Raw genomic sequence first — 25,930 nt, 5'->3', positions numbered from 1 at the left:
CTGGCACTTATTAGCTTTAAAATTGTAACCATATTCAAAAAAGGCTTTCACATCATTCAGTCCGGCATACTGTCCGCTCTACCGATGGACCTCAACTACAAATCCGACACATGTTAACTTTAATTATTCTCTTATCTCGTCCGGCTACATATCCGCTGTTCGATGGCTCTCTATTCCCATCTTATACACCCAATGGTTACATTTGCTGAGACGCGACTGATCAATGTATTGTCCGATGACATGTCCGCTGAGCGATGGCACTCCATTAGCCTCGCGTTTCACTAACCTACGCTCCTGTTACTACCCTCGGACGCATGTCCGCCCGTCGATGTCACTCACTTACACAGCCTAGCCATCCTCCTGGTGCATTCTTATAGTCGGATGTTCAGTGGCTTGGCCTCCACTACCCGTCCGCCGGGCTCTCCGCCCATCCGAAGGTACACGACACTGGGCCGACAGTCCGCTCGAGCGACAAATATCATCTCGCTCAAATCCGCTGACACGATGACACTCATCCGGGTCCTACTCCATGATGTGGTCTTGCTGCTTCCTCCCTTGCGGCCTGGGCTGCGCGTTCGCGTTCTTCTTGTTCGCGTCGAAGCCTGTTGGCCTCTTCGATCTGGCGTTGTGCGTTACGGCGGTGCCTAGAGTGTCCTCCGCCCATGTCGTAGCCTTATAGAGGGTGTCTCGAGAGGATCGGAGGGACGTAGAGCGCGGACATGTCTTTTAACCCTGTGGCGGCGGCGTCACATTCCGCAACGGAACGTTAAGTTATCGGAGCCAACGTGCGTTCTCAATAATAGTCGGCGTACCCTTTGCAATGATGGCGATGATAAGGCAAGGTTGCAGGAATCACAGAAGACCTTCAAATTAAGCGCGTACTCTGTGGACGATGTAATAAGCCGCCCACCCTTAGCCCATCCATATGTCGTTATTTCCATTCATTGTCTTAGAAGTCACTCGTCGGACATGAATTTGAGTTCTGTGGGTGGCTTTCCATGTAGGGTCGTTTCTCATCCCCTGGGCTATGTTATTTCCGGATCTCATTTAGTATACTCCAGCACAGGTACCCTTTGTTAATCGCAGTGGTAGGCAACTTTGAGTCACCGCTATTTTACATGAATCCAGTGATAGAGAGACTTTTGGCTTGTTTTCGACACGTCAGACAGCTCTGACTTCAGTGAGAGATTATGGAACACACGTTCCTCCGTGAGTGCTCACTGCGGTAACTACTTATGGATGACGCCCATATCGCTGAGCAAATTGCAGCGCAGGAAGTTTATCATACTGTGAGTCTCAGCGCTTATGTTCTCTCCCTATCCTCCTATCATAGCCTCACTCACATGTTACCTCGACCTATCGTCTCCTCCATCCCTTTCGTTAACTTCTCAGAGCCCGCCTCCAATCATATCCGCGGGACCTCTTGAGGAGGCTGTCACACATTGTGTCTATACCACACTTGAGATCAATTACAAGGTGTTTTTTTTCATCGTCTATCTGAGTGGGAAACGTCGCATGCTGCAACATTGATTACGGAGAATGGCATAGCTGTGTTCCTGCTGTACGATCTTCGTGATTTCATATTGAAAACTGAGGCTCGTCCGTCAATTATGTTCAAAAAGACGCCAGGTTCTCTTTTGAATGTGGCCATGAGGCCATCCAATTTCCGTTAGCTTCTGTAGGCGCTCGCACAGCAAGCACACGCTGGTTCTTATTCTAAACTGGATGAGCGAACCAATTCCAGCTTGCGGCGCCGTGAGCTTTCATAATAAGCGCCTTTCTATTCATACAGAGTTCTGACTCAAAACTTCCCCCCATCCGAGTCGTTGGGCAAGGGCATCTTATACCTCTGCGTTTTACACGTACGGAAACTGCCTGAACAAGGAATTTCAAGCGTTCCTGATCGCTTCCTGTGTGATATAGCGGGGTGAAGACAGATGTAAGGTAGACGACCGGGCCTTGCCTGCGTTAAGTTGTCGTTACATCCAGGAGAGAAAGGACGTCGGCAATTGCCGAGTCGGAGCGAGCCACGACATGTCGCGTCCCCGCACCTTCCGACCCGGCGTGCCACTTTCCACTAGGTTATATGCATCATCCACCATGTATCACGAAGCAAAGCCAGCAAACAGCAAGTCGGCGGCAAGGTTCGAGAGTGTGAGGTTCAGGACTCTACATGGCTACACTCCTTGGCACCGGTATGACCCAACTTTCGCTCTTTTCGCCAGCCTCCACGCGAGGCGGTGGGTGAGTCCAAGTAGGCCTCGTCAACCCCTGCCCATGTCTCTCCGCCCGTCTCATGTCAGTCATTCTGCGGCGAACCCTCGTCAAAACCCTACAGAGGCAAACTGGCCAGCGACTGTCAAGCCATAGATTATAAACTAAACAAACACGGAAGTTGGAAAGCATCGTATCTCGTGCGTTCGCGTAACAGACCTCGGTAGCTGGTCCACTAAGCCCCCGCCCCCGCACCTCTGCGTCTCTGTGCGTTCTCCGTCAAGTCTCTCAGGAACTCCTTCTCGTCCAAAGCCCTCTTCGATACCTTTGCCGAAATCGACCCCTTGATCGCACTGAGCATCGTAGAGTTCGAGAGGATGTATACTCTCTGATCAGGCAGATCCGCCGCTCTCAAGTTCTCCCGCACGGTCTTCCTTGTCGCGGCGACGAAGTGGTTCCGGGCTGTGGCCTCGAGCTTCTCTCTACTCCTCTCGTCCTGCTGGTCGTCATCGCTATCGTACCCCATTTCCTTCATCACGTTCCTGACATGCATGTCTGCCTTGGAGCGCACGATGTAGCATGGGATGTGGAACAGGCGCGCGTTGCGGAGGATGGCGATGTCCGTCATGGTGAATCGGTTGCCGAAAAGAACGATTAGAGCATCAAAGACGTAGAGGCCCTGGTCGTTGAAGTACTGCCAATCGCGGACCTGCAGCGTCCCCGCACCAGGCACGTCGTACCAAACGACGTGGGTGGCTGGGTTCGCGTCAGGAAAGCGGGTGATCTGCAGGGTCGTCTCCGCGATTCCGGTGGAAGCTGCCTCTGCATCGCGGTTGCGTAGGCCTCGGAAGGCGTTAATAAGCGATGACTTGCCGCTTCCCGCGATTCCGGTGACTGCGAAGTGGTAGTGGCCCTCGCGATGCCCAATACGACGCTTGGCTCCTTCGATGTCCGCCGCGGAGGGCATGACGACAGGCTGAACACCCTCGCGAAGTTGACGTTCAGCTTCCGTCTTCGCGGCAACAGCGTGGTTGGTCTGTTCCGTCGACGCCCTAGCCGCAGCCTCAGCGGCCCGCTGCGCCTCAGCTGCTCTCCTCTTCTCGTCCGCCGTAATCACATGCTGCCTCTGCGTCTCCTGCTGTGCCGACTCTGCTGCCCTCCTCGCTTCTTCTCTCAGCTGGTTTTCCCTGCGTTGCGCTTCCTGGCGCTGTGAGGCTGCCGCATGATGCGCATTGGCGCGGATTTGCTCCGCTTCCCTTCTTGCACGTTCTGCTTCTGCCTTAAAAGCTTGCATGGCTGCCTTTTGTGTGAGTTTCTCTGCATTTGTTTCAGGCGATGAGCTAGACTCACGTCGACGCCTGACTTTGTCTTCGATATCGGATAAGCGTACAGACAGTGTGTCTCAACAGGAAACAATTGTCCGTGCAGTGGGTTTCTAGCAGATGTATCAAAATGGTCGAAGGCTGGGATGTACGCGAACGTGTCTTTTAAGCCCGGAGACAGCGCCAAATGTAACCCACAACAAAATGTTGGCCATCTGGGGTCGGCACATTCTGTCTAAATACGCGTCAGTATCCCCTTTACAACACTGCCGATAACGAAGGAAGGTTCCCAGGAAGTGAAGAAGACCTTCGCAATAAGCGCTTAAGTTGTGACTGCTGCAAGAGCCCGCTCACCCTCAGCCCAACTGCATGTTGCTGACATTCATTGATGGGATTCCAGAGGATCTATGGATCATGGATAGATCTGGTACGTCCTCGCGGCGGAGGTGCGTATCTCATAGCGCTCATCTTTGCGGCTAAGGCCTGATACGGATCTAATCTCACTAAGTACAGGATACAGCTGACGCTGCATAGAAAGTTCCGATGCGTATCATGGCAGGCCTTGTCACTCACCGCCTGTCCAATCCCATTGGATGCATTGGTCATGGATCCATGCTTGCAGACAGGGAGACAAGCTTGGATTACTTGAAAAACGCTATCGCTATATCACACTAATGTCTTTGACAGAGGTATGAGAATCGCTATAGTATCGACTCGAAATTTGCATATTGACAGTTTCACGGCATTAATGCTATACAATATGGAACAAGAACGGTCAGTACGGTTTGTTAGTCTATACGACTCATTCGGCTACTGCACCCAACGCTGGCTCAATGACTAATCTTCCTTCGCCTCCTCTGCGTCGCTTGGCGTCTCCCGACAATTCGTCAAGAAGTGCTTTCTCGTCTACCATTTTCTTCGACGCTTTGGCGGAGATCGATCCTTTCACGGCGCCAAGGATTGTCGAGTTGGAGACGATGTACACGCGCTGGTCGGGTAAGTCCGCTCTGCGCAAGTTCTCGCCGACGGTGTGTCTCGTCGCGGCGATGAAGTGCTCCCGAGCCTCCCGTTCAAGCTTCTCCAGGCTGCTCGCGTCCTGTTCTTCGTCGTCGTCGCTATCGTAGCCCATCTCCTTCATGACGTTTCGTACGTGGGTATCCGCCTTCGAACGCACAATATAGCAGGGTATCCCGAAGAGCCGAGCGTTGCGAAGAATGGCAACATCTGTCGCCGTAAACCTGTTGTCGACGAGGACGATGAGCGCATCGAAGACATAGAGCCCCTGGTCGTGGAAATATTGCCAGTCCTTGATCTGCAAGGTGCCTGCTCCAGGAATGTCGAACCAGACGACAGGATTTTCCGGGTTGGCGTCAGGGAAACGGGCGAGGTGTAGCGTCGTTTCCGCGATGCCTGTCGCAGCTGCATCAGCGTCGCGATTGCGCAAGCCACGTAAGGCGTTGACCAGTGAAGATTTCCCGCTCCCAGCGATGCCGGTGACGGCGAAGTGAAGCTTTCCCTCCTGATATCCGACCCTCCGTTTCGCCTCCTCTAGATCGGCTGTGGAGGGCATGATTACGGGCTGAATTCCCTCCCGAAGGTGGCGCTCCGCCTCTTCCTTCGCCGCGAGTGCGCGGCTACTCTCTTCTTCGGCAGCCAGAGCGGCGGCTTCAGCGACGCGCTGGGCCTCCACGGCACGTCTATTCTCCGCCGCCGCAATCTCCTGCTGGCGTTGAGCCTCTTGCTGCGCTTCTTCGGCCGCCTTCCTCGCTTCCTCCCTCAGCTCAGCCTCCCGCCTCTCTGCCTCCTGGCGACCCATCTCCGCCGCTTCCTCAGCTGAGAGCCGCGCCTCCTCAGCTTCTGCTTTAATGCGTTCAGCGTCTTCCTGCGCCGCCTTCATGGAGTCCTCCGCCCTCTGCGCTCTGTCTGCATCCATCCTTGCCTGGTTTTCCAATCTCTTGGCCTTTTCGTGCGCTTCTCGTGCGGCGCGATCGCGCTGTTCAAGCTCGTGTCGATATCTTTCTGCCTCTCTGATTGCGTGGTGCGTCGCACTGTGGTCAGGGACTGATGCTGAAGCACCCATAAAGCGGAAGAAAAAGATACGAGCGGATGAAGGCGAGGTGCCGCACAAGAAAGTTTATAACGTCGGGCGGCTTTAGAGATTGACCACAGAGTGAGCTTTGTAAGAAGCCAGACACGTTTTTGGTGGCTGTAGAATTTTCAGTAAGCACTCTTAGACGCATGAATTTTTTTATCAAAGAAGTGTCTAGCTACAAGACAGGACTCTTCTTTTCCTGATAGGGTCCTATTCGCCTGCACCTTTTCAATTGTGCGTTTTCAGGCGCTGACCTAACACAGCTTGACTTGTGAGTATACGAACATCCTTTCCCTTAAGAATGTTCTGATATGTGATGAAATACTTTAATAGGAAGTAAGAGCGCCGACTTGGTGCTAATCTTGCTGTGGTTGAGTAAAGGGGCGAGTGTTTCTCTCGCAATCGGCGCCACTCACTGAAGTTGAGCGCGATTTGGCACTTGGAACCTCTTGCAGCACGATCAATCACCTCCATTTCCTACGCCGTCGTGATATCATGCATCGCGCCGTTGATCTCTCAGCGCTTCACCGCTGATACTTGAAGCTTGACGTTAGATGCGACCTTGATCGTAGTGATCTTCTACCATCCAATTTCTCTCTGCGACCATGTCGGAGCCTAAAGTCATCCTCATCGTAAGTCGGCAGTTACATATACCATCGATTCTGTGTTCATTCGCCTTTCTCTGCATTTTTTCGCTGCTTATCACCCACCTAGGCTGGCGTATCATCTGCAATGCAATGTATTTATTAGTAAATTTTACCGTAAGGCAGTGTACTAGAGTGTAGTCTTGAAGCGCTCAAGGTGCTCGAGGACAAAAAAACACGCCTAGTGAGCATCAGGATTTTGACACGTGCATTAACCGCACTTTCCTGACTTTGCCAGAGTGAACCTACTTTCCCAAAAATTGAAACCACAATTCTGCTATATTTGGGATTCAAATTGGTTTGAAAGACTCATAGCTTACTCTTCATAACGAGAATTGCAGCTTAAATGCCACTGATACGGTGTTCTAGCCAAATATTCTCTAGTAAAGAGCCGAAAATACCGAAAAAATAGGTTCATCTCGGCAAAGTCAGGATAATGCCGGTAAAGCGGCTTGTCATTTTCCTGATGTCATTACACAGGATGAGAAGCAAGAACCCCCTTCTCGAATGATAGTACATCAACATCATAAGTGACCCTTAACCTGGCTTCGTCTCAGAAGAGGCTCATGGGTGCGTTCCATAGCACAGATGGCTTGTGGGTGGCACAATCCCTGGAAAGAGAGGTTGGTGGCGAAAGGGATACTCATCTTTCTCACGGTTGAGTAGGTAGGCTCGGCCTAGGTCGGAGTAATGCTGTGCAATCGGCCCTAGATCGGCCGATCTACCTTTTCCCCCGCACCTTGGATCAGTAGTGCAAGGCTGCGTATGGACGGAACAAGAAGTCAAGGGATACGCTGATGAGTGAAAGGCAAAGAGTCATACCGGAGAACTACTAAGTAGCGCAATCCCGTAAATAATGTACGCAAACCGGCATACGCCACTGAACCCAATACTACCCATCATCATCGGGATGAACACTGTCGACTGTGCAATATTTCTATAGGCAATCCGCCTATGACATGCTATGTGCCTGAAGAGTATCCGGTGTTCAAGGTAGCTTACCGAAGACGCGTGGCTAAGGAACGAGCGCCAAAAACAAGATCATCTCCAGCCTTTAGGAAGATTCACTCTCTGAGCCGAAGAAACCGAGACACATCCCTTGACTCGGCGGCCAGGCATGGTATTGCACCAAAAGCACATGCGGGCTCTGCTCAACGCGTGGAGGTGCTCAGGTTAGCGTTGCCGCATTTAGCGAACTGGCTGGAACCAAGTCAATGAAACTTGTACTTGCACTTACTATCAGTCCAGATAACACACCTCGGCGCTGTGTAGAGGCTAAAAACCACGAAGACTAACATTCAGTTGGTCGGGATCGTCGCAAGAAAGGGTATTTCAAGGAGCCGATTTGAGCTGGTTTCTCGAACCGCGGCAACACTAGCTCAGGTTGGGATGGAGACTCGTCTGATAGGTCTGAAGCCAGGGTCGTGCTTGGATGAGCCAAAACCGTAAGCATCTCACACAAGGGCTGTCAATCCTTCTTACTTATAAACGGTGAAACATGGGTACGTTGCCGACGCGACCGACGGTGGCGGACGTCCACGTCGCGTTCCTGATGCACGAAAAGCAAGTTGTCGACGTAATTCTCGAAACGTCACCGGCCAGAAGATCACCGACGACTTGGCAGGCCATCGTGAGTAATTTAGCTTGACGACAGGTCTGACCAAATTCACTGTCAACAGGTTACAGAAGCATATTTCCTTAGGGCCACCGAACAATGGCGATGACCCATGCTAGAGTTAGCTGGCAAAATGCAGGGTCCGAGGAGGAAATGGCAGGACGTTTCCAAGCCCGTCTACATCGCTGAACATCAAATACAGTCCTGGGCTTGGGTTGACATGCATATGAAGACCACACGTAGCCGTCAATGCTGAGAAAGCCTCGCATCGCGAGGATTTGCAGACGCGCATGCATCCAAGAAACTACGGAAGAATGCCCGAGCCTTGCAAGAAATGTTCTCGAAAAAGGCCATTAACAATTTGACATTGCTGAGGACAGCGTGTCAGAACGCGTACAAAAAGCATGAAGATACCAAAGTACGTCAGAGACGCAGGGGGGTCTAAAAAGAAGAACAGAAACTTCAGTCGAACAGGATATACGGGTAAACGGCTCTGGTGATACGGTATAGACAGTCTGGTCGCATCATGTCGACCTGTGGTATTGCGGATTATTGAGTATGCTTCGAGTATGCTCGCGGGGGAATAAACGGTGTTGGAGTATGTATATGCGTCTCATGAAGGGCGGATAGGCGCGTCTGAGGACCTTAGCATGGCTATACAAGCGTGGTTCAGCAAATGTATTGGGCGCAATACATGGCACCTAAACGGGAAGCAGAAGAGTGGAGACTCACGAAGATTCCGAATGGTTTTGAAGGACTTGGTTGCCCATGCAGTTTCCAGCGCCTCTTTCAGGTCGTGGTTCGCGCTCACCAGGTCCCTCGCAAGCGGGAGGTACACGTATCTGTGGTCAAGCTTCCCTGCGGAGTAGTGCACGATCCAGGTGAGGAGAGTGGCGGCGCCCTCGAGGTCGAGTGGGAGAGATAGCTGGAGCTGGAGCACGTCCTTGTCGAGCGCCGCGTGGTCCGCGTCGCTGAGGTCGTCGGAGAGCGCGATAGTGGAGAAGCGCGCGAGGATGGTGGACGTCTTCTGGCGGACGTGTGGGCGGCCGAACGAGTTCGAGGAGGGTGACGCGCTGGCAGGCGAGCGAGGGCGCTTAGACTTGGATGGCGTGACGAACTTGAACGGCTCAGCGGTGTCGACGCAGCTCATCGTCGCGTCGCAGTCCATGGCGGCCGAGTCGACCACCATGGTCATGGATGAGGCTGTAGCTGTTAAGGTCGTCTACCACGATGCTGTTTCAGAGAGGTGTGGGGTCAACTTACTCGGTGTTATCCCAAGCATTTGATGTGGTTGACTTTTGACAGGTGTCTTGTGCAGCTCGACGGGCACGTTGGGCGGAGGTAAAAAAGGTCCACAGCCTGGACTAACCTAGAATAGACGCTCGCCGCCGGTCTACTGGCCTAGCAACTTCCGTCGATGACGATAACGTTATCCTGCCTATTATCGTCAGTGCATTGCCTCGTTTACGATGCCGGAATGTCTATCAGGCTGTTCAACGCTCGATGTTTACCTCCGGGAGGGTTTCCGAGTCTCCCACTGGTTTGCCTATCGAGATATATCTGTCCAGTTACTCACTTGCTATCAGCTAGCCTTTGCATCTTCGCGGGCCGTCACGGGCTTCCCTAACATCCAGGCTGCGATTACGAGAGGGTGGTCCTTTGATGGTTGGAAGGTACAAATGGTTCACAAGGTGCGTAACCCCAATATGCTCTTTACGTTACACTCGGACCTTCGGCCCCCTCTGCTCAATACAACCCGGGAACGAGTTTCCACCTCGCCTTCTCAGCCCACCTGTCCCACTGCACACCAAATTTCTTCCTCAGACCTTCGTCCTCCACCCTGCACCGACTAATCATTACTCCGACAGCCAACAGCGAGAAGACGATCCACAGCGTGCTTAGGCCGATCGAAATCCATACCAGACGACCGGTCTTCTCCACCGTCCACGCCCACGGACCATACGCTATACAGCATCCCGCTAGGAGAACAATGCCTCCCGTGTACGAGGGGTGACGCACCCAGGCGTACGGACCATCCGTGATGAGCGTGTGGTCCCTTTGAATCGCAAACTCGAATGTGAACATACAACCCATCGTCCTGTAGCACCACTTTCGAATGGAGACGCCGGCCAGCACGACTCCCATGCCAGCTAGCAGGTATTCAGTCCGGGTATGAGGAATGTACGGCGCTATCTCGCAGGATGCTGATAAGCTTGGCGGGGCAAGCATGTTCAGCGTCGTGCACTCCGCCGACAGGTCGAGTAACGCAGGGAGGATCCATATCCACTATGTAAGTACGCGATGAGTCATGATCGCAGTGTCTCGGTCAGGCCCATCTATACATCACAGATGTACACGGCCAACACTCACCTGCACGAGGAAGTACAGCAGGTTGTGGGACCACGTCTCTATCCATGTCACCTTGGGGCGGTCGGCAGTCTTGGGCACCACATGGGGTGGCTTTAGGGCGGCATACATCGTCGCGACCATCGCGAACACGATGGAGACCTTGAAGGCGGACATTGTACTCGGTGATGTTCGGTGAGTGCACTTCCGGATGGTCTTTCTGGCGACGCTGGCACGATGGGCCCCGCTCCTTTATGTCTTTCTCTCCACTAGATCGTGAACTTGATAGTGGCGCTTTGGTCTGCTTGAGTTAGGCTAGCATGTCGGGGCGGCGCCGCCCCACTGCACCGAGACTGTCAAAAACACGTACCAGAAGGCGCCACTAGCGCTGAAATGCTGGCCATTCACTCGATTTTGTTCTTCGCATTGTGCATGCACCCGCCCACAACCTACCGGTCGACCGGGTGCCCGAAATGATGTAAACGATGAGGTGACTTGAAGAATGTACCTTGTCGCTTTTTCAATTAGATCATATTTATCGACCATCTTACTCTGACTGCTGGTCCGAATATATGCCGTCCCGAGAACATGCCCTGCCTTCACAGACTACAGTGATAGGAGTGATAGGGGAGAGGTGCATTATAACCGTATTTAAAAGGAAAGCCCCTAACCTGCGAGAAGGTGATCCCATCAATCTGCTTCCGCGAACGCGACGAGAGTTCTGATGCAGTGTATCGCTGTGTGTCCTCGTACTCCTATCTACGCCTATTCCGCAACATTCAATAATCGGACGTTTTGTCATCGAAAAGGTCAGATGAACACTTCGAAACGGAAGTTTGCTTGCTGAATATATTATGGGCGCTATCAAAGTGCCATGCGGGATCGTCGGTCGTGATAAGCGCTCCGTCTGCGTTGACGGGGCGTACCTTGAATTCAATGCATGTACGTCTCCGCAATCGACTTGCTTGCAGCGCTCGCCGCTCGGAGATTATCGCATAGCCTGCGAATATTTTGAACGCATCGAAAGTTTAACACACACCGTTCGTGATCCATCGCTCTTATCGTCTGAAACACAACGCGACTGCACCGCGGATCAAGGTCGCACACACCACGCCATCATAAGGTCTGCGATGTATCGTACGTTCCAGTGCCGATGTCGCGGTCAAGGAAGAAAAGTGGCACGGATATGAGACATTTTGGCTTGAGGAGTTGTTGATCTGCAAGGTACCCGCCTCAAGCAACGTTCGAGGACGTGCGGACTCGACGATCACGGCAAGCCTGACAAGGTCTGACGTTTGATGAATTGAAGTTGACATGACATCTGTGTGATCGCGGAAGGTAGAGTTCTAGACCGACGGAAATCTTTCCGGGTTCAAAAGGGTGCAAACGACTGGATACACAAAGTACCATATGCATCCGATCTCAAGCCGTGCCTTGTCAATGTTACCGTGCCAAGCGCGTGTTCCTCGCAGTAGGATATTAAATGTTCACAGACGCGTTATCTCATCCTCCGCAGTTGTCTGTTTCTCGCAACGTGCATGTGGGATTGTCAAGTTAAGTAAGCGAGGGCGCTCCGAGTCAGACTTTCTCTTTCACGGCCATGGCTGACAAAGATCAGCGCAGCCAAAATGCATAGACAGCTGTCAGTATGGGCGCGACGAGAGCGCGATGTAGGTGCGCCAGTTGTGCGCCAGTAATTCATCCAGCGTCAGCCACAAACTGCCACAAAGCGCTCGCGATCCTTCGCGATCAAGCACGACTAGTCCGCCGACAGCCATCGTCACTGTTCCATCTGATGGCGAGCAACGTCGGCGTATATGTTACTCCGAATACCCGAGGGGCCGATCGATGATCAGCGTGATGCCGCGGAGTTACCCAACGAACGTGCCCGGTCTCTGGAACTTGTAGCTGGACCATCCCTTCACTGCACACTGTTTGTTGGACTTTAACTGATCCCCCCTAACCATCGCGTGTTCAACGTCGACTCCTGGCTCTTGCTGACATCGCCAAATTCGTTGACAAGGAAACTTTGAATCAAACTGAATCCATCTTTGCAGGGTGGATCGTATGGTGAGTACCTGAGACGCTCTTTCGTCGAGTTGTTACGGTAAGGCTGCCCAGGTGCTGAAATCTGATCAGTACGATTGACATATTCCCGCCTTGTTGAACTTGAGCATATCCTCGTTGCAATCTGATTTTTTCCCTTGCGATCAGTCTCTCCGATGAGTTACAATGGGAATGTTGGCTCTTCACAGTCGCCGCAACATTATCAATACTTATTACCAACATTCCCTCGATACAATGTTTGATATTCAGTGCTCGATATGTCATCTGCGGGGTGACGTATTAGTCAAGGCACGCTGACTGAAATGATCAGCTAACAGACGCGCATGTAAGGTATGTCAGTGATTCCTGAGAAAGGGTGACAGGCGGCGCTAAACCGCCGTTAGGAGCGCCAGATATGTAAGGAAGATGACAGTTGTGAGTACGGTTGACTTGGATGTGTTGAAGGATGGACAACAACAACCTGGGTGTAGCCGTCCGGCAGGATCACAGACATGATTGACGCGTTCAATGGAGCGATATTATATTCTAGCAGACATAATGCTTGGCGGCGACGCAAGACTACAGCTTTGAGGTTTGCAGGTCCCTTCACCTTGCACTGGAGTCACCGCATACCAGCTGCGGCGCATTAATCTGAAGTAGGAACTGCCAAAAAGGCTCCTTGCCCAAAAGGAACAGTGCTGTATAATGGTCGTGGAAACCCGATACTCACGCAGCGAGGCTTCTTGGCATTTCCTTCCGCCCGTCACCCACTTGCTTCCGAACCTGAACCTGAAACTTCGATGGTCGGCCATGCTGGTCAGTCACGCCGAATAACACGATTTGAATCGTATGTGATGCGAGCCGTCCACCCGAGATTGACCTGCGATCAGCGCCTTTTACACTGCCCTCTAGAACTGAGCGATGTGTGCTCGTCGCCTGGGTAAATATAGAAGATCACATCGAGGCGTCTTCTCGTCTAACCTTCTGCCCACTCTCTTTCATCATCTCACCCCCGGCCGCGATGGCTTCTGAACTGTCTCTGACGCTGTCGATACCTCAGCTTCTCCAATTCAGAGTTTGCCTCGGACTCACAGACGGACCTCCTAGTCTCCATCTCGACACATCACAGCCGTCGCTGAGTGCACCAACCGCAGACTACTCTGGCGTCGATGTCAAGATCGAGACGCATATCGTCAACGGCCAACGAACACTGCGAGTCTTCGCTGCAGAGAAGCCGGGCCAACAGCAGTCCGCGAAGCCATCCTCGCTTCCTCCCGCAACGAGCACCTTCTATAACCATGACTTGTACTCATCACAACCGAACGTGGGTGAGCAGTCTGCGGCACCATCGCCTCAGATGTCATCACAGGCATTGCCAGGTAAGTTAGGTTTCCGTGTGTCTCGGAGCGTTGCTCATGCTATTGATAGTATCGTACGATTTCCCTATACAAGACACCTTCATGAACGACATGAGTGAGTTTCACATCGACCTTGCGATACCGCCGGTGTAGGCATCTGACGTTACTCGCCTCATAGGCTCAATGTCCTACTCTAACCCCGCGAGTTTCTCGGCTGTCCTAGGATCGACGGACAGCACGTTCTTCCAGGACTTCATGCAATCTCAGGCTGAGCACGGTGAGTTGTTTGACTCACTCCATCTGAACCTCATCCTGACTCGTCGCAGACCAACGGATAATTTCCATACCTTCCTATGATACGCATGAACAACTCGAGCAGTGTACTCGGGCACCACCCCCATCCGAAGCCACCACACCCGCCGTGTCTCGTTCAGCCACCCCTACACCCACACTTGAAAAGCAATCAACGGGCGCGGAGCAAGCAGTCTCGCGCAAACGCCCTCGCCGTTTCCCATGCCTGGACCCGTCTTGTCCCCGCCGTTTCGCCAGCAAGGTGAATCCTGTGCTTCTTACCGCCCATTTCCTTGTTACTTATCACGTCGCCGCAGTACACACTCAACCTTCACATGACGACGCACCGTCAGAGCCCGCGGGTGCGCTATCCGTGCGAGATGGGCTGCGCAGAAACGTTCTCCCGCCAGCACGACCGCCTCCGCCACGAGGTGTCAAAACATGGCCGCGTCTGCGAGTGGCTGTGCAACCGATGCCGCCATGTCTTCTCGACTCAGGGCACGCGAGATAAGCACCGGTGCGCTGAGGTGAATCTCTCATCTCCAGACTCCAATTCTTCGGGGAGCTAGTGGGACGGCGGGGTATGGATGAACCGCGGAGCGGTTTTCTCTGGGACGTTAGACAACAGACGGTTTTTTCCCGTCATAGACGCCGCTGACACGCAGGACGACGTCAGTGTCGGTGCTCATACATTGGACTCTCATTGACATCCGGTGAATCACATCAAAAAGAAGCTTTCATACGCGGGTACTGTATAGCACAGTACTTCCGATTTCTTCTCATCTTACATGCAAGCTACTACCATGGGACGCTCTATGCACTAGGATACTTATCTGATACGTATGGTCGGACCACACATGCTACTTGACTCTGTATTGTAATGTAATGGCAGGAATTGTGCTGGTATCTTTTTTTTTATCTTTGTTTTGGGTGGGCGTTTGATTTTGGGCTTGGGCGCTCTGGTATTAATTTCCGCGCTCTCTGCATTAACTTCTCGTGTTTTCTACTTCCGCTTTTTACCCCGACAGTACAGTTACTGTATTCGGACCAGAAGTTGAGGGTCCGATCCGCGCGCCTGTCAACGGACGGCCACAGCGCTCATGTCGTCTCAATAAACATATGAAATCTTCTCTCTCTAATCCCTGGCTCTTGACCACATAGGGGACAACTTATCTGTACTCTACAAAAACCTTCCTCTGAGATCTAGAGATAAGGCTCTAACTCACACATTGAACATGACACTGCTGGCTGTTAACCGTTCTCACCCGATCACTGAGGATGATTGAGTGATTGCCATATAATACTTGCAAGATATTTGCCCTCACATCTGCGGTTTGCATTCAGCGAGAACTTGTTTTGCTTCGCATTAGAGGTACACTGGTGTTTTTTAAGCTATAGCGGAGCCTAGCACGGTGAATGAAATTTGTTTCTTCACTTCCGATTGACCTATGTCTCGTTTGATCCAGAACCCACGTTTAGTACCTAGATTAGCACGATTTACGAAACTTGCAGGCATTTTAATATGTTCAGGAAATTGGGTTCCTCCAAGTTTTCGGTGCATATGTCCTTTGTGTGTCATTATTGATGAAATACGCTCGTTGTGTGGATAATCTTATGACGGTAATAGGAATCAATCGTGCACACATGACAGAATGTAGGATGTTTCGAGCTTCACAGCTCTTCAGTGGCCCTCAGATATACGACGGTCTCGGGGCTAATGCTGTTTGATGGAGTCCCTGCACAGCCACATAACCGGCGGGGCTGAGTGAGCCCGATGACTTTGACAGGACTCATTGCCCTCGGCAGCCCCGACGTCAAACAATGCCTGGTCGTTTCTTGTGCTCGACGTACGCATCAGCCAATTCGTAACTACTCTTTATCGTCAGTTCTCTATCCTCAATGCTACCGCACTACGCCGTGTGCTAACTAGCGTCGCCAGCTCACCACGGAAATAGCGCTCAAATTACACCTGTCAACCACACTCACCGTTGTAGCCGGCCCCTCCTCCCATGTCGACATCCTCAGCAGCAAGCCTGAAGCGTGGAGAGGCGTGCACATCGTGCCGGTGCGAAGCATCGCTCTAACTTAGGTTGACAGCCGTCTGACCGTTCGGTCCTGTTCGACCGCCCTTCGTGTGACAACAGACGACGCAAAGTGGTGCGCAACGCGTTTCAACATGACCTCTTCGGTATCCTTTCTAACGGGGTGGCTTCAGAAATGCAGTGGTGCACGACCTGTTTGCAATCAATGTATGCGTCTCGGTATACAGGTGGACTGCGAATACAAGAGTTACGCCCGCATGTCGCACACCGAAGCCCTGGAGCTCGAAGTCCAGCGCCTCCAGGCTCGCCTCGAAGAAGTCTCTGCGCATACACCCAGTGCTTCCACCGATATATCGTCCTTCGCAAACTCCCCAGCCGACCACAGCACCCCCAGCATGACCGAAAGCTCAGCCGAGAAGGAGATGACGTCGCCACCCGCTGCTGGTCCGTGCGAGGTTGATTCGTGGTGGGAAGGAGACAGGCCGGCCCAGGTACATATCCAGCAGGCGTGCGTCCGCTTCATTCTTCTATGCCATGCTTCCAGATTAATTTCGTAGCATTCATGACTTCGAGCCGCATGCCCACTGGCTTGGGTACTTCCTCGACCCCGCAGAGGAGTTCCGTTCCCCCGATAGCCCGGAAAAGACCCTGTTCTGGAACACCTTTATGCTTTGGGCCGTTCACCTCTCTCGCGACGTCAAGCATACGGTTCACGAACCCGCCATACGCAAACTCGTGCATGGCCAGCTGAATGATGCCGTCGCCAAGCTGACCCCCGCTAACTTCCTTTACGCCCTCCAAGCCGAAGTCATTCTCGCATATTACTGTATACGCAACGCTTACTGGCAGCAGGCTCGCTACCACGCGAGCGCAGCGGCGACCCTTGCTCTGGACCATCAGCTTCATGAGCCCCCACGCTGTAGCACCCCCCTTACCGAGCTTCAGTATCAAGGCCGCCCCTATCTTGAGCTGAAGGATCATCTCAATCCCGAAGCCCGCCGAAAAGCCTTCTACTACGTTTGTTTCCTGGACAAGACCCTGTCGGTGGTCACGGGAAATAGATCCATGCTGACATTGGAGGTATGCATATCATTATTGCCGCGATTAATCTTGCTTGTTGACTGGAGCGTCGTCTAGGATACATCTTGGCTCCTCGCAGAGCAACGTGAAGAATCGCAGCCAGGTGATGTCTTTGCTTTGGGCGCATGCGTAGCAATAGCTTTCCACCATGCTTCCACTCTTTGTACGAAGGACAACACAGACATAGGTATGAGTTCGCCTTCCGCGATATTTGTCAGCTAGCTTATTGTGCTGTGCAGATGCCGTGCAAGATCATGACCGGGTATCAAGCTCTTTGTTAGTCAAGGTAGACAATCTGCGAACCGGCGAGCTACCCATAGCCGATGCCCGGTTCTATCTTATCTACAAGATGTTGCTGCTCCTCACTCGGATCTATCTCCGATTACCTTTTGAAGATAGTAACCCTTCTGCACGATCGGAAGTGGTCGACCTACTGGCGGAGTTCTGCCATACAGCATCGGAGGTCGACATGCCGTCACTCAAAATCTTCAACCCGGTGATGAGTGTGAGTGATTCGGCATCATCAATGGGGCGGACCGTCTAACCTAAGGTAGAACTTCTGGGTCGCGACCTGTTATCTCATCCGCAAAGAATTGCAGTGCGAAGAGAATCACGGACGTTCGCTGTCGGCGAGATCGAAGTTGGTTGAAGGGCTTGATTATCTATTACATTCACTCATGGCGCTGAGTCCGGAGGTGCCACTGAAAAGTAAGTCCCGACGGTGCCCTCAAAACATAATGCAGCTGACGCGAGCGGCGGAACAGGCTACCGCGAGAAGCTCGAGGCTATCATGCCCATGCTTTGAGGCGATATCTCTTTGTCCCCAATGCTGTGTTTTGTACCTATGTTAATTTGCATCATTAATGACTCATCCAGCCTACCACGAGTTGGATAGCTCTCGACCCAGTTGAGCCACGCCTCGGCCTCTATTAATGCCTCCCGCGAGGGTGTAAGATCGGTGTATGGCATCTTCCGGGATAGGTTTGTGGTGCCGCAGTAATCCTCATCACGTGATTATCTGCCGCTCCTCCCGAAACGTACACTCACTCCAAAGGCTAGCTTACAGGATCGACGGATGTATCGCTCGCTCCTCACCGCGGTACCGTCGGGACGAAGATAGTTGCGATGATCCAATTTCAGGTACAGTCCTCCGGAAACCTGTGCTAGTCCGCTTAGCCTCGGTCCACGCTGCGCGGTGCGGAGCGGATAGGCCTATGGAATTGCACCACCGTCGGAAGACAAGCTCTATCCTTGCCTCAGACTTCATGTCATATCCCTTAGAACTCCATCGCGAGAGCCAGAAGCCGAGCGGGGCAGTGCACAATGTGTGGTGCGTGGTCTGACTTTCCGAGAATCACCACACTTATATACACCTCGACCTCCGTGGCCGGGCTCCTCTCTTTTTCTACGCTTCCCCCGAGACTCATGATAGCAGTCACTGATGCAACAGTCCAACCCAAGTAACTCGTCTTCGTCCTCGCCGCTGCAATGGGGGATGGCATGTTCGGCTTGCCGGTACGCATTCTTTGGTGATGATTATCATAACACATCTATTGACCCTTGTATAGGCGTCGGAAAGTGGTAAGTGCACTTGAATGGTGAAAATAAAGGGTGCTGACTGGGAAACGTGGCATGTTAGAGGTGCGATGGTGGTCAGCCGGTCTGTGGGAGGTGCAGCAGGAACGGTCGGGCTACGGAATGCCACTACGGAGACATCGATTCACGACTAACTGGTCACGTCCTCCGACGCGAAGTAACCCAACTACGCGCGCGGGTCCGCGAGCTCGAACGCTCGAGCAGCAGCGTTATGCTGCAGAGCCCCTATAGCCATCCCTCCGGGTCTGCATCTCAGCCTGAGATGCGTGGTAGTGCAGACCCACCATCAGACGGGGGCGCGTCCGTGTCGTCGCCTTCGACTAATTTCCTTTCCCCCACACGTAGGTCCCTCCGTACGAGGGTCATGGTTCGTGCGTCCCTTACATCTGGTTTTAGAGATTACTTCGCATGACTCGTCCGACTCAGGCGAAGGTTTCAGGCACTCACAAGGTCCGGCGATGTCCTCAACGCATCTAGCTCCTCCTAGTAAGTACCATGAACGCGACAAATCCGTTCACCTCGCTGACGATGATATGCAGATATCACAGCCCATAGCTCGTCTGGCTCGAGAGAAGGGTCGGCACGGTCGCACGAAGCGCAAAGCGATAGTGGGGAAGAGCTGTCGATCGCGTGAGCATCTCTCGTCTTTTGGGTACGCACATACTTACTTTGAGGGAGGCAGATGGACCACGTTCCAGGCATACGCCACTAGCGTAGGCTGGTTTTTAAACGTGGAACGGTTCCGAGAGAAAACGGTTCACCAAACTCTCACCGGCCACTCTTCGCGCGCCCTGGGTGCCTTAGTTACGCTTTGGAGCAGGGTTCTCTCAAGTGACGTAATCCATGACTCTGAGGATGGGCTACTTCATCGCGCACAAGACCACCTCACACGCGCATCTCCAGACGTCGACTCCAGCGCATTCGTTCATATCCTGCAGGCGGAGATCCTCCTGTCGTACTACTTCCTCACTAGGGCTCGGCCCGTCGACGCACGGTGTCACAGTTCCATCGCTGTCTCGCTAGTTTGCGCGTTTTCTCTCGACCGTCAAGGCGCTGAAGCCTCGAACGCACTGTTCGGCGTACTCGGAGATGGCCGTAGGACTTTGCAGCATACCGACGATGTGGTCGAGCTGGGCGAACGCGTGCACGCATTCTGGGCCGTGTTCGCGCTAGAGAGCTCTATCTCCGCCCTTCTCGGCGTTCCGTCCGGTCTACCGGCGTTCGAGAGTCGGATCTCGACGCCGTGGCCGCTCGAGCATGCGGACTATGAACATGTAAGTTTTGTTCTATCTTTACAATCGTCGGCGTTATGATCGTCTTTTCTATATCTAAAGTGACAGTTGCAGGGTACCCCGATTATCGGCTCGTCGAACACGGATGTCTTTTCCATGTTCTCGCAGGAGCAAGCGCCCACCAGGCTTACTCTGGAGGCAAAGGCCGCGGCGCTCTTCCAGGCATCGACTGCGCTGAGCATGGATGACCAAGGAGGTGAGTGCCATGTGCGTCTTCGTCTTTTAAGGGCCTTGTCAAATAGTCATCGCACCTACCACAGGAAGCGGCATACCCGTGGATGCCAACTACTGGGCCCGCTGCCGGACGCTCGACAACCTCATCGACAACTTCCTACTTCGCTTTTCTTCAATCAAATCTTCCCCCGAGCACCATGGTTCCTTTCGTACTGTGTTGACGTCGTTTGTTCTTGCGCACGCCGCGCGTTTAAGATTGCACCACACGTTCCACTATAACTACCCCATGTCGCTGCAAAAGTGGGACGACTCGGTGAAGGAGGTTGCGGGCGTTTTGGGAGTGTCACAGCTACCGAGTCCTCTTGTCATAGTAAGCAACTCTGCTTCTTAATCGTATTGAGAGACCATTTTAACGTATTCTCTAGCACGTCTTTGCGTCCGTCTGCAGCATGCTCCAGTCAGAAGTTACATGGTCCCAACAGGGCACCCTCCACACCCCCGCTCCAGATCCAGCATCAGTCGGCGTGGGCGAAGCGGCGCCCGTTCCGAGACACATCACGCTCGCTATTCTCTTACGAAGCATGCTGGAGAGCGGACTCTCCTCCGCTTCCCCTGTCTTCACTGGTAAGCAACCCCGGCGGCTCGGCTCTTTGGTGCCTTTGCGCCTCGGATGTTTTATAGATTACTAACTACTGCGCCGCACAGGCTTGAAGGACAAATTGGAGCGCCTGCAGGCGCAGTTTATCTCCTGATTTTCTTTTTCTATCATATCATTACGCATGCGTACACGGACCGGGTTTCGCTAGTACTTTTTGATCTTCCACATACACGTTCTTTCAAGGTGTGTCTCCTTACTGCTTGTAAACGTACCGGGAACTTACCGGACCGGTCGCAGTATTGCATTGGATTTGTAGCGCATAGAGAACACTGTTATTTGCTTTCGCTTCTTTCTGATTTTGTTTTGGGATGCTTTGACTCTTGCTTTTCTGTTTGCACTTGATTCCCTTCTCAGTTTCCTTTAGTCAAGTGGGACGTACACGCTTCCCAGTACTCGAACTATCCTTGAACCAATGATACGTATAGTCATGTCTTATATACTCTAATTCTATAATCGTAGCTAGCTTTGGAGCTCATAGACGAGAATGTTCTTGCTGATAAAATCCGCTCGGGTTTTTAGGACAAGAGGCAGAGCCGGGTAAAGTAAGCGCCGATGTGTGCTGTGTGCTGACTAAGGTATTAGGGGCGTGCGTCACTGCAGCTCGAGGTTGACCTGAACGCGTATTGTGAGTCGTGCAACAATGCTTCCCTTCCTCACAGAAACAACCAAAGCTCGCCGTGAAATCAACCTTGGAGGCTCGTCGACAGCGACTTCGCATACGTCCATCGTCGACCAGGCTCGTGCACGACGCAACGAACGCGAAGCGCTCCGGAAGCGCACCGATAGCGCTGTTGCCATCCAGTCATGGTGGAGAGGCAATCTTGCAGCTCGACATGTGCGGCTGCAGATGCGCGATGTCTTTCAGGCGGATGTAGTTGGAATCAACGGGATGCGATGTCTGGTGTTGTGCAAGGATGAGGAGATGCTGAGGGCCTGGTCGACGACCGTGAACAACAAGGGACCGGGTGAGTTTGTGCTTGCTAGCCCAGCGAAAACGCATTGACATCTTCAAAGAGGCGCTTTTTGGCCTTGCAAAAGGAGAAGACGGACAACGGTGGCTTGTGCTCATACGGCAGATCACTATTCTGCTATTGCACTCGGTTGCTCGGAACCCTCGGTGCGTCTGTCCTATGTCAACGATACAAACCCTTCTCATCATCAAACACTCCAGGTCCGAGAGCACGGTGATGCATTTGAACGTTATAAACTCCCTTCTGGATGGTTCGACGGCGGCGTCGTTCCTAGGATTGGACCAAGCCCGAGAAGTCACCGAGGATATAACATCGTACGTTCTCGGTCGAGACCTGCTAAAGTCGATAGGGCAAGCCATAACATCCATCGTGAGCACCGATAAAAGCTAGTACATGTTGCTGTACTGAAAACTCCTTAGCCCGCTGAATCGCGTACGCATCCCGCCTTACCCATCTTGGTCAAGCTGGTGCCTCTTCCTCTCGACACCCTTCAAAGCGCCTCAAAACAGCCGCATCCACTTCTCCCTCGCTATCTACACGACCTCATAACATGTATTCTCAGCATTCCACTCTTGCCTAATCGCATACCTATCACGTCGCTTTCGTCGCTCTCATCACGTCTCCCACTTGCATCCCTGCATCTTGCATCATGCTTCGATCCAACTTCGCCTACAACGCTCAACTTAGACGTCAAGCCTGACTTACGACCCCATCTGCTTGCTAATCTTCTCACTTTCACATCTCCTCGATACGCATCACTTCCCACACCAGCGCTCACCGCTTACCTTCGGCTAATTGGTTCCCTCGCTTGCATTCTTGACGCAGAGAACGCACCATCACAAGATATAGTTGTCCGTAGGATAGACGAAGATGACATGGACGTATCACCATCGCCCCATTCCCAGCTCCCACCCACCAAGATGAACGTGCTAGATAGCAAGACACTCAAACGCATAGCTTCCCTGCACTCCGCCAACCACCTTACCTCCCTCCTACGCACTACCCAGAATGCGCTAAATCGGACCAACGAACCGTTGCACGCCCTCACGCTGCTTCTCCTCGCTATAATCCGGGCATTCCCAAGCCAAAGAGGAAGAGTACTAAACAGCGTCCTGGTTTGGGGAGGTGGCGGGATGATACGGGAAATATGGCGAGCATGGGTGAGGAGCGCGAAGATCGGAAACGGTGAAGGGAGAGAAGTCTATGGTGGGTTTCAACTTTACGGAAGTCCTTGGATTATGGCAGTTTCAACTTACGCATATATGCACACTCAGATTCATCCAATGCATCGCACTGGCCGCCCCTCTTGCTGCTCACTGAGCTCTACACCCAGAGTCTCCTTACCATGGGCGACGACGAGTTCTTTGCCCAAGGCCGAGGTGGTCCATCCGCCTCCACGTCTGCCTCCGCCTCAGGTCGCGCCACTGCCCCACTTCTGACGCTTGACGAGCTAGTCGCGTTCTCGCGGCGGCTGTTCAACATCGCGTTCGTACTGTACTGGCGGGACGACGTTTTTGCCGGATCTTCCTCTGGCCCTGGGTCCGGCGTTGGTGCTGGAATTGCCAAGAGCGGGGAATTCAGTGGTTTCGGCTCTTCGTCTTCCAACGGCAGTAGTGGAAGTAGTTCTGGGGCAGCCGCGGCCGTGCCTAACGGTTCGGCTGGAAGTGGGAGAGTGCCACTTGTGGATTCACCTCTTCCGGGGTTGGGAGGGATTACGTGGGAGAACGCGAGGGAGAGTGTCACGACGTGTTTGAGGGCGGTTTGCGAGAGAGAGTACGTATTCCTTCTCCGTGGTTGAACTGGACAGGCCGTTGACGCAGCATTTAGCTCGCGGAAGCCGTTCATGCCTGCGGACCAGTGGCACGTGAGCGCGCATATAGACATGGAGTCCTTTGTGGACGCAGCTATGTACGTCCATTACCCATCAGTATCGCCATGGATCTCCACTGACGATCTCCCAGCTTTGAAGCTGAACAGCTCTCATCCGAAGAAGACGCCCCTATAACACAACGTCAGCTAACCAAGCGGCAAATCGCGCACCTTAGTCCACGTTTGCAGATCCTGCATAACATGCCGTTCGCAATCCCATTCGACACGCGCGTGCGCATCTTCCGGTGCTTCGTGTACAACGATATGCGCACGCGTGCTAACCGGCGGGATGGATCCGGTGCGTTCGGGATGAACGGCCGCTGGATGGGCGGACCGAGGGGAAGAACGGAGGTGGCGATCCGCCGCGGGCACATCTCACAGGATGGGTTTGATAGGCTCGGCGAGATGGATCTGCGGGAGCCAGTGTCGATCACGTTTATTGATCAGTTTGGAAACGAAGAGTGAGTGATGCTTTTTCCTGGACTGTAAGGGTTTGCACTAACGAACGAACCCGATTGAATGGATGGAATAATATAGGGCTGGCATCGACGGAGGCGGCGTCTTCAAGGAGTTCTTCACGTCGCTCTGCAAGGAGGTTTTTGACACGGATCGTGGATTGTGGCTTGCGAACAAGAAGAACGAGCTTTATCCTAATCCGATATCCTATGCCACCGAGTGTGAGCCTTTTCTCCCTAGAGTGTTATCATTCAGCGTATTGATGCGAAGACACCCTGATAGCCCACAGCTTGAACTGGTATCGGTTTATTGGGCGTATTATTGCGAAGGCGCTGTATGAGGGAATTCTAGTTGAAGTTGCGTTTGCTGGTTTCTTCCTCGCCAAGGTACGATTAAGACGTTTCGTCGTTTACAAGACCTTCTCTGACATGAAGTTCGGTGTAGTGGCTTGGCAAGCAAAGTTTGTTGGACGACTTGGCGTCACTTGATCCCGACTTGCATCAAGGGCTCATTTTCCTGAAGAACTACAACGGCGACGTAGGAGACTTGTCGCTCAACTTCACCATCGCTATTGACGGTACGTACTCACCGTCTCAAATCGTCTCATTTTTGACAATGGCTACCAGAGTTTGGGGCGAACAAGACTATCGATCTGATCCCGAACGGGAGTAACGTGGCTGTTACGAAGGAGAACAGGCTGCAATACATATACCTCGTGTCGCACTATCGTCTGAGTCGGCAGATCCGATTGCAGAGCGACGCCTTCTTTGAGGGTCTGTCGGAAATCATCGATGACAAGTGGCTCAAGTGCGTTGTGATTACCGTCCAATGGCCTAAGTTCGCTGAACGTCGTTGACATTTAACAGGATGTTCAATCAACAAGAACTACAGATTCTCCTCGGCGGAGTGAACGCACCCATCGATCTGCAAGACCTCCGCGCGAACACGCAGTACGGCGGATTGTATGATGATCATGCGTCGACGATCGAGGCTTTCTGGAAAGTTCTTGAGTCGTTCAACCAGGAGCAGAGACGGGCATTCCTGCGCTTCGTTACGAGCTGTAGTCGGCCGCCGTTGCTGTAGGCCTTGATCCTCTCACCATTTATCCCAACGTCTGACGCCTGGTTTCTTAGCGGTTTTAAGGAGCTTAGGCCACAATTTGCCATACGAGACTCTTCGAATGATCAGAATTGGCTTCCGACGGCGAGCACATGTGTTAACCTACTGAAGGTAAGCTGTGTCTGTATTTGATCATAAAGAGTTCGTTTGCTCATTGTATATTCGCAGCTTCCGCGCTATGAGTCTGAGAGCGTGCTGCGCGATAAACTACTGCAGGCTATCTACTCGGGCGCAGGATTCGACTTGTCTTGAGCGATCCATCGCTAGACAACTCTATATTACATTTGTTTTTAGACTGAGGTTCTGTATTATCTGTAATGCTTAACTTTGCCGTACATGGCGAGCACGCGATACATTAGCTGTATATACAGGAATAAATTGTTACCAGTTGGAACAAAAGGGTCAAGCCATTCACAGTCACTGTGGACGCCCAGACTTGACATTCGTAACGTGGGAGGGGATTCATAACCATATGCTGAATGTCACTTTTGGTTATATTGGATCAGAATACGGAAGTCATCAGAATACGGAAGTGCCCTCATTCGTTCGGAGGTGCACTCTTCAGGCTTCAGGCCTCGTGATAATGCGAGCTCATGAATTTTTTTTAGCTGCAATCACAACACAAAATCGTGCGTTGCACCGACATATAAATAATATACAGGGTACACACAAGGTAGCAAACACCCAGGGAGTTAATCCCGTATACGAGTACTCGACTTGTGCGTTATAATACGTAAATAACTTA

General features: G+C 52.5%; 6 protein-coding genes across 6 annotated transcripts in view; 4 read left to right on the top strand and 2 right to left on the bottom strand.

The window, feature by feature from the left end:
- CONPUDRAFT_113150 (uncharacterized protein) overlaps positions 1–5,301 on the bottom strand; it is a gene marked incomplete at its 3' end in the record, with an annotated part of 15,566 nt that extends 10,265 nt beyond the window's left edge. The window contains exon 1 of the mRNA XM_007777022.1: positions 4,375–5,301. Within this exon, the coding sequence (XP_007775212.1) occupies positions 4,375–5,106 (732 nt within the window). The remainder of the gene's footprint in view (positions 1–4,374) is intronic.
- A 2,935-nt stretch (positions 5,302–8,236) lies between these two features.
- On the bottom strand, positions 8,237–10,763 carry CONPUDRAFT_147628 (uncharacterized protein). Its single transcript, XM_007777021.1, has 6 exons — positions 10,258–10,763; positions 9,680–10,173; positions 9,399–9,433; positions 9,257–9,325; positions 8,620–9,096; positions 8,237–8,541 (listed from the first exon to the last, which is right to left on the bottom strand). Exons 1-6 carry the CDS (start codon positions 10,408–10,410, stop codon positions 8,501–8,503), a joined length of 1,269 nt encoding a protein of 422 aa, XP_007775211.1. The 5' UTR covers positions 10,411–10,763; the 3' UTR covers positions 8,237–8,500.
- Positions 10,764–13,077: 2,314 nt separating this feature from the next.
- CONPUDRAFT_140410 (uncharacterized protein) lies at positions 13,078–14,858 on the top strand. The gene is made up of 5 exons (XM_007777020.1): positions 13,078–13,658; positions 13,708–13,752; positions 13,816–13,914; positions 13,964–14,190; positions 14,246–14,858. Exons 1-5 carry the CDS (start codon positions 13,301–13,303, stop codon positions 14,495–14,497), a joined length of 981 nt encoding a protein of 326 aa, XP_007775210.1. The 5' UTR covers positions 13,078–13,300; the 3' UTR covers positions 14,498–14,858.
- Positions 14,859–16,771: 1,913 nt separating this feature from the next.
- CONPUDRAFT_85762 (uncharacterized protein) lies at positions 16,772–17,912 on the top strand. Its single transcript, XM_007777019.1, has 5 exons — positions 16,772–17,050; positions 17,108–17,237; positions 17,290–17,555; positions 17,605–17,758; positions 17,815–17,912. The coding sequence occupies exons 1-5, from the start codon at positions 17,036–17,038 to the stop codon at positions 17,853–17,855; spliced, it is 606 nt and encodes a 201-aa protein (XP_007775209.1). The 5' UTR covers positions 16,772–17,035; the 3' UTR covers positions 17,856–17,912.
- A 180-nt stretch (positions 17,913–18,092) lies between these two features.
- CONPUDRAFT_113146 (uncharacterized protein) lies at positions 18,093–21,226 on the top strand. The gene is made up of 10 exons (XM_007777018.1): positions 18,093–18,565; positions 18,619–18,631; positions 18,690–18,987; positions 19,043–19,132; positions 19,186–19,276; positions 19,329–19,920; positions 19,987–20,134; positions 20,199–20,482; positions 20,538–20,736; positions 20,818–21,226. Exons 1-10 carry the CDS (start codon positions 18,492–18,494, stop codon positions 20,862–20,864), a joined length of 1,836 nt encoding a protein of 611 aa, XP_007775208.1. The 5' UTR covers positions 18,093–18,491; the 3' UTR covers positions 20,865–21,226.
- Positions 21,227–21,392: 166 nt separating this feature from the next.
- On the top strand, positions 21,393–25,573 carry CONPUDRAFT_169962 (HECT-domain-containing protein). Its single transcript, XM_007777017.1, has 14 exons — positions 21,393–21,735; positions 21,785–21,887; positions 21,942–22,110; positions 22,161–22,947; positions 23,016–23,514; positions 23,569–23,649; positions 23,703–24,071; positions 24,148–24,287; positions 24,349–24,452; positions 24,511–24,643; positions 24,693–24,873; positions 24,933–25,145; positions 25,200–25,296; positions 25,354–25,573. Exons 1-14 carry the CDS (start codon positions 21,411–21,413, stop codon positions 25,435–25,437), a joined length of 3,285 nt encoding a protein of 1,094 aa, XP_007775207.1. The 5' UTR covers positions 21,393–21,410; the 3' UTR covers positions 25,438–25,573.
- The last annotated feature ends 357 nt before the right edge of the window (positions 25,574–25,930 follow it).

This window comes from Coniophora puteana (assembly GCF_000271625.1).
Source record: "Coniophora puteana RWD-64-598 SS2 unplaced genomic scaffold CONPUscaffold_19, whole genome shotgun sequence".
Taxonomy (NCBI): Eukaryota; Fungi; Basidiomycota; class Agaricomycetes; order Boletales; family Coniophoraceae; genus Coniophora; species Coniophora puteana.
The sequence above is the reverse complement of the archived record's forward strand: the minus strand, read 5'-3'. Positions and strand labels throughout refer to the sequence as shown.

What these genes read in the sequence shown, in the direction of transcription:
- CONPUDRAFT_140410 (XM_007777020.1), top strand. Translation starts at nt 13,301, where the DNA reads ATGGCTTCTGAACTGTCTCTGACGCTGTCGATACCTCAGCTTCTCCAA. An exon ending in CACCTTCATGAACGACATGA is followed by an intron (nt 13,753 to 13,815) that starts GTGAGTTTCACA and finishes CTCGCCTCATAG; the next exon opens with GCTCAATGTCCTACTCTAAC. An exon ending in CCCGCCGTTTCGCCAGCAAG is followed by an intron (nt 14,191 to 14,245) that starts GTGAATCCTGTG and finishes ACGTCGCCGCAG; the next exon opens with TACACACTCAACCTTCACAT.
- CONPUDRAFT_113146 (XM_007777018.1), top strand. Translation starts at nt 18,492, where the DNA reads ATGCAACAGTCCAACCCAAGTAACTCGTCTTCGTCCTCGCCGCTGCAA. An exon ending in GAGCATGGATGACCAAGGAG is followed by an intron (nt 20,135 to 20,198) that starts GTGAGTGCCATG and finishes CACCTACCACAG; the next exon opens with GAAGCGGCATACCCGTGGAT. An exon ending in TACCGAGTCCTCTTGTCATA is followed by an intron (nt 20,483 to 20,537) that starts GTAAGCAACTCT and finishes CGTATTCTCTAG; the next exon opens with CACGTCTTTGCGTCCGTCTG.
- CONPUDRAFT_169962 (XM_007777017.1), top strand. Translation starts at nt 21,411, where the DNA reads ATGCTTCCCTTCCTCACAGAAACAACCAAAGCTCGCCGTGAAATCAAC. An exon ending in GATATCCTATGCCACCGAGT is followed by an intron (nt 24,288 to 24,348) that starts GTGAGCCTTTTC and finishes ACACCCTGATAG; the next exon opens with CCCACAGCTTGAACTGGTAT. An exon ending in TGTAGTCGGCCGCCGTTGCT is followed by an intron (nt 25,146 to 25,199) that starts GTAGGCCTTGAT and finishes CTGGTTTCTTAG; the next exon opens with CGGTTTTAAGGAGCTTAGGC.
- CONPUDRAFT_85762 (XM_007777019.1), top strand. An exon ending in GAAGGACAACACAGACATAG is followed by an intron (nt 17,238 to 17,289) that starts GTATGAGTTCGC and finishes TGTGCTGTGCAG; the next exon opens with ATGCCGTGCAAGATCATGAC. An exon ending in TCCGGAGGTGCCACTGAAAA is followed by an intron (nt 17,759 to 17,814) that starts GTAAGTCCCGAC and finishes GCGGCGGAACAG; the next exon opens with GCTACCGCGAGAAGCTCGAG.
- CONPUDRAFT_147628 (XM_007777021.1), bottom strand. Translation starts at nt 10,410, where the DNA reads ATGTCCGCCTTCAAGGTCTCCATCGTGTTCGCGATGGTCGCGACGATG. An exon ending in TGCTGTACTTCCTCGTGCAG is followed by an intron (nt 10,174 to 10,257) that starts GTGAGTGTTGGC and finishes GTACTTACATAG; the next exon opens with TGGATATGGATCCTCCCTGC. An exon ending in TTTGGTGTGCAGTGGGACAG is followed by an intron (nt 9,434 to 9,679) that starts GTGGGCTGAGAA and finishes ATATCTCGATAG; the next exon opens with GCAAACCAGTGGGAGACTCG.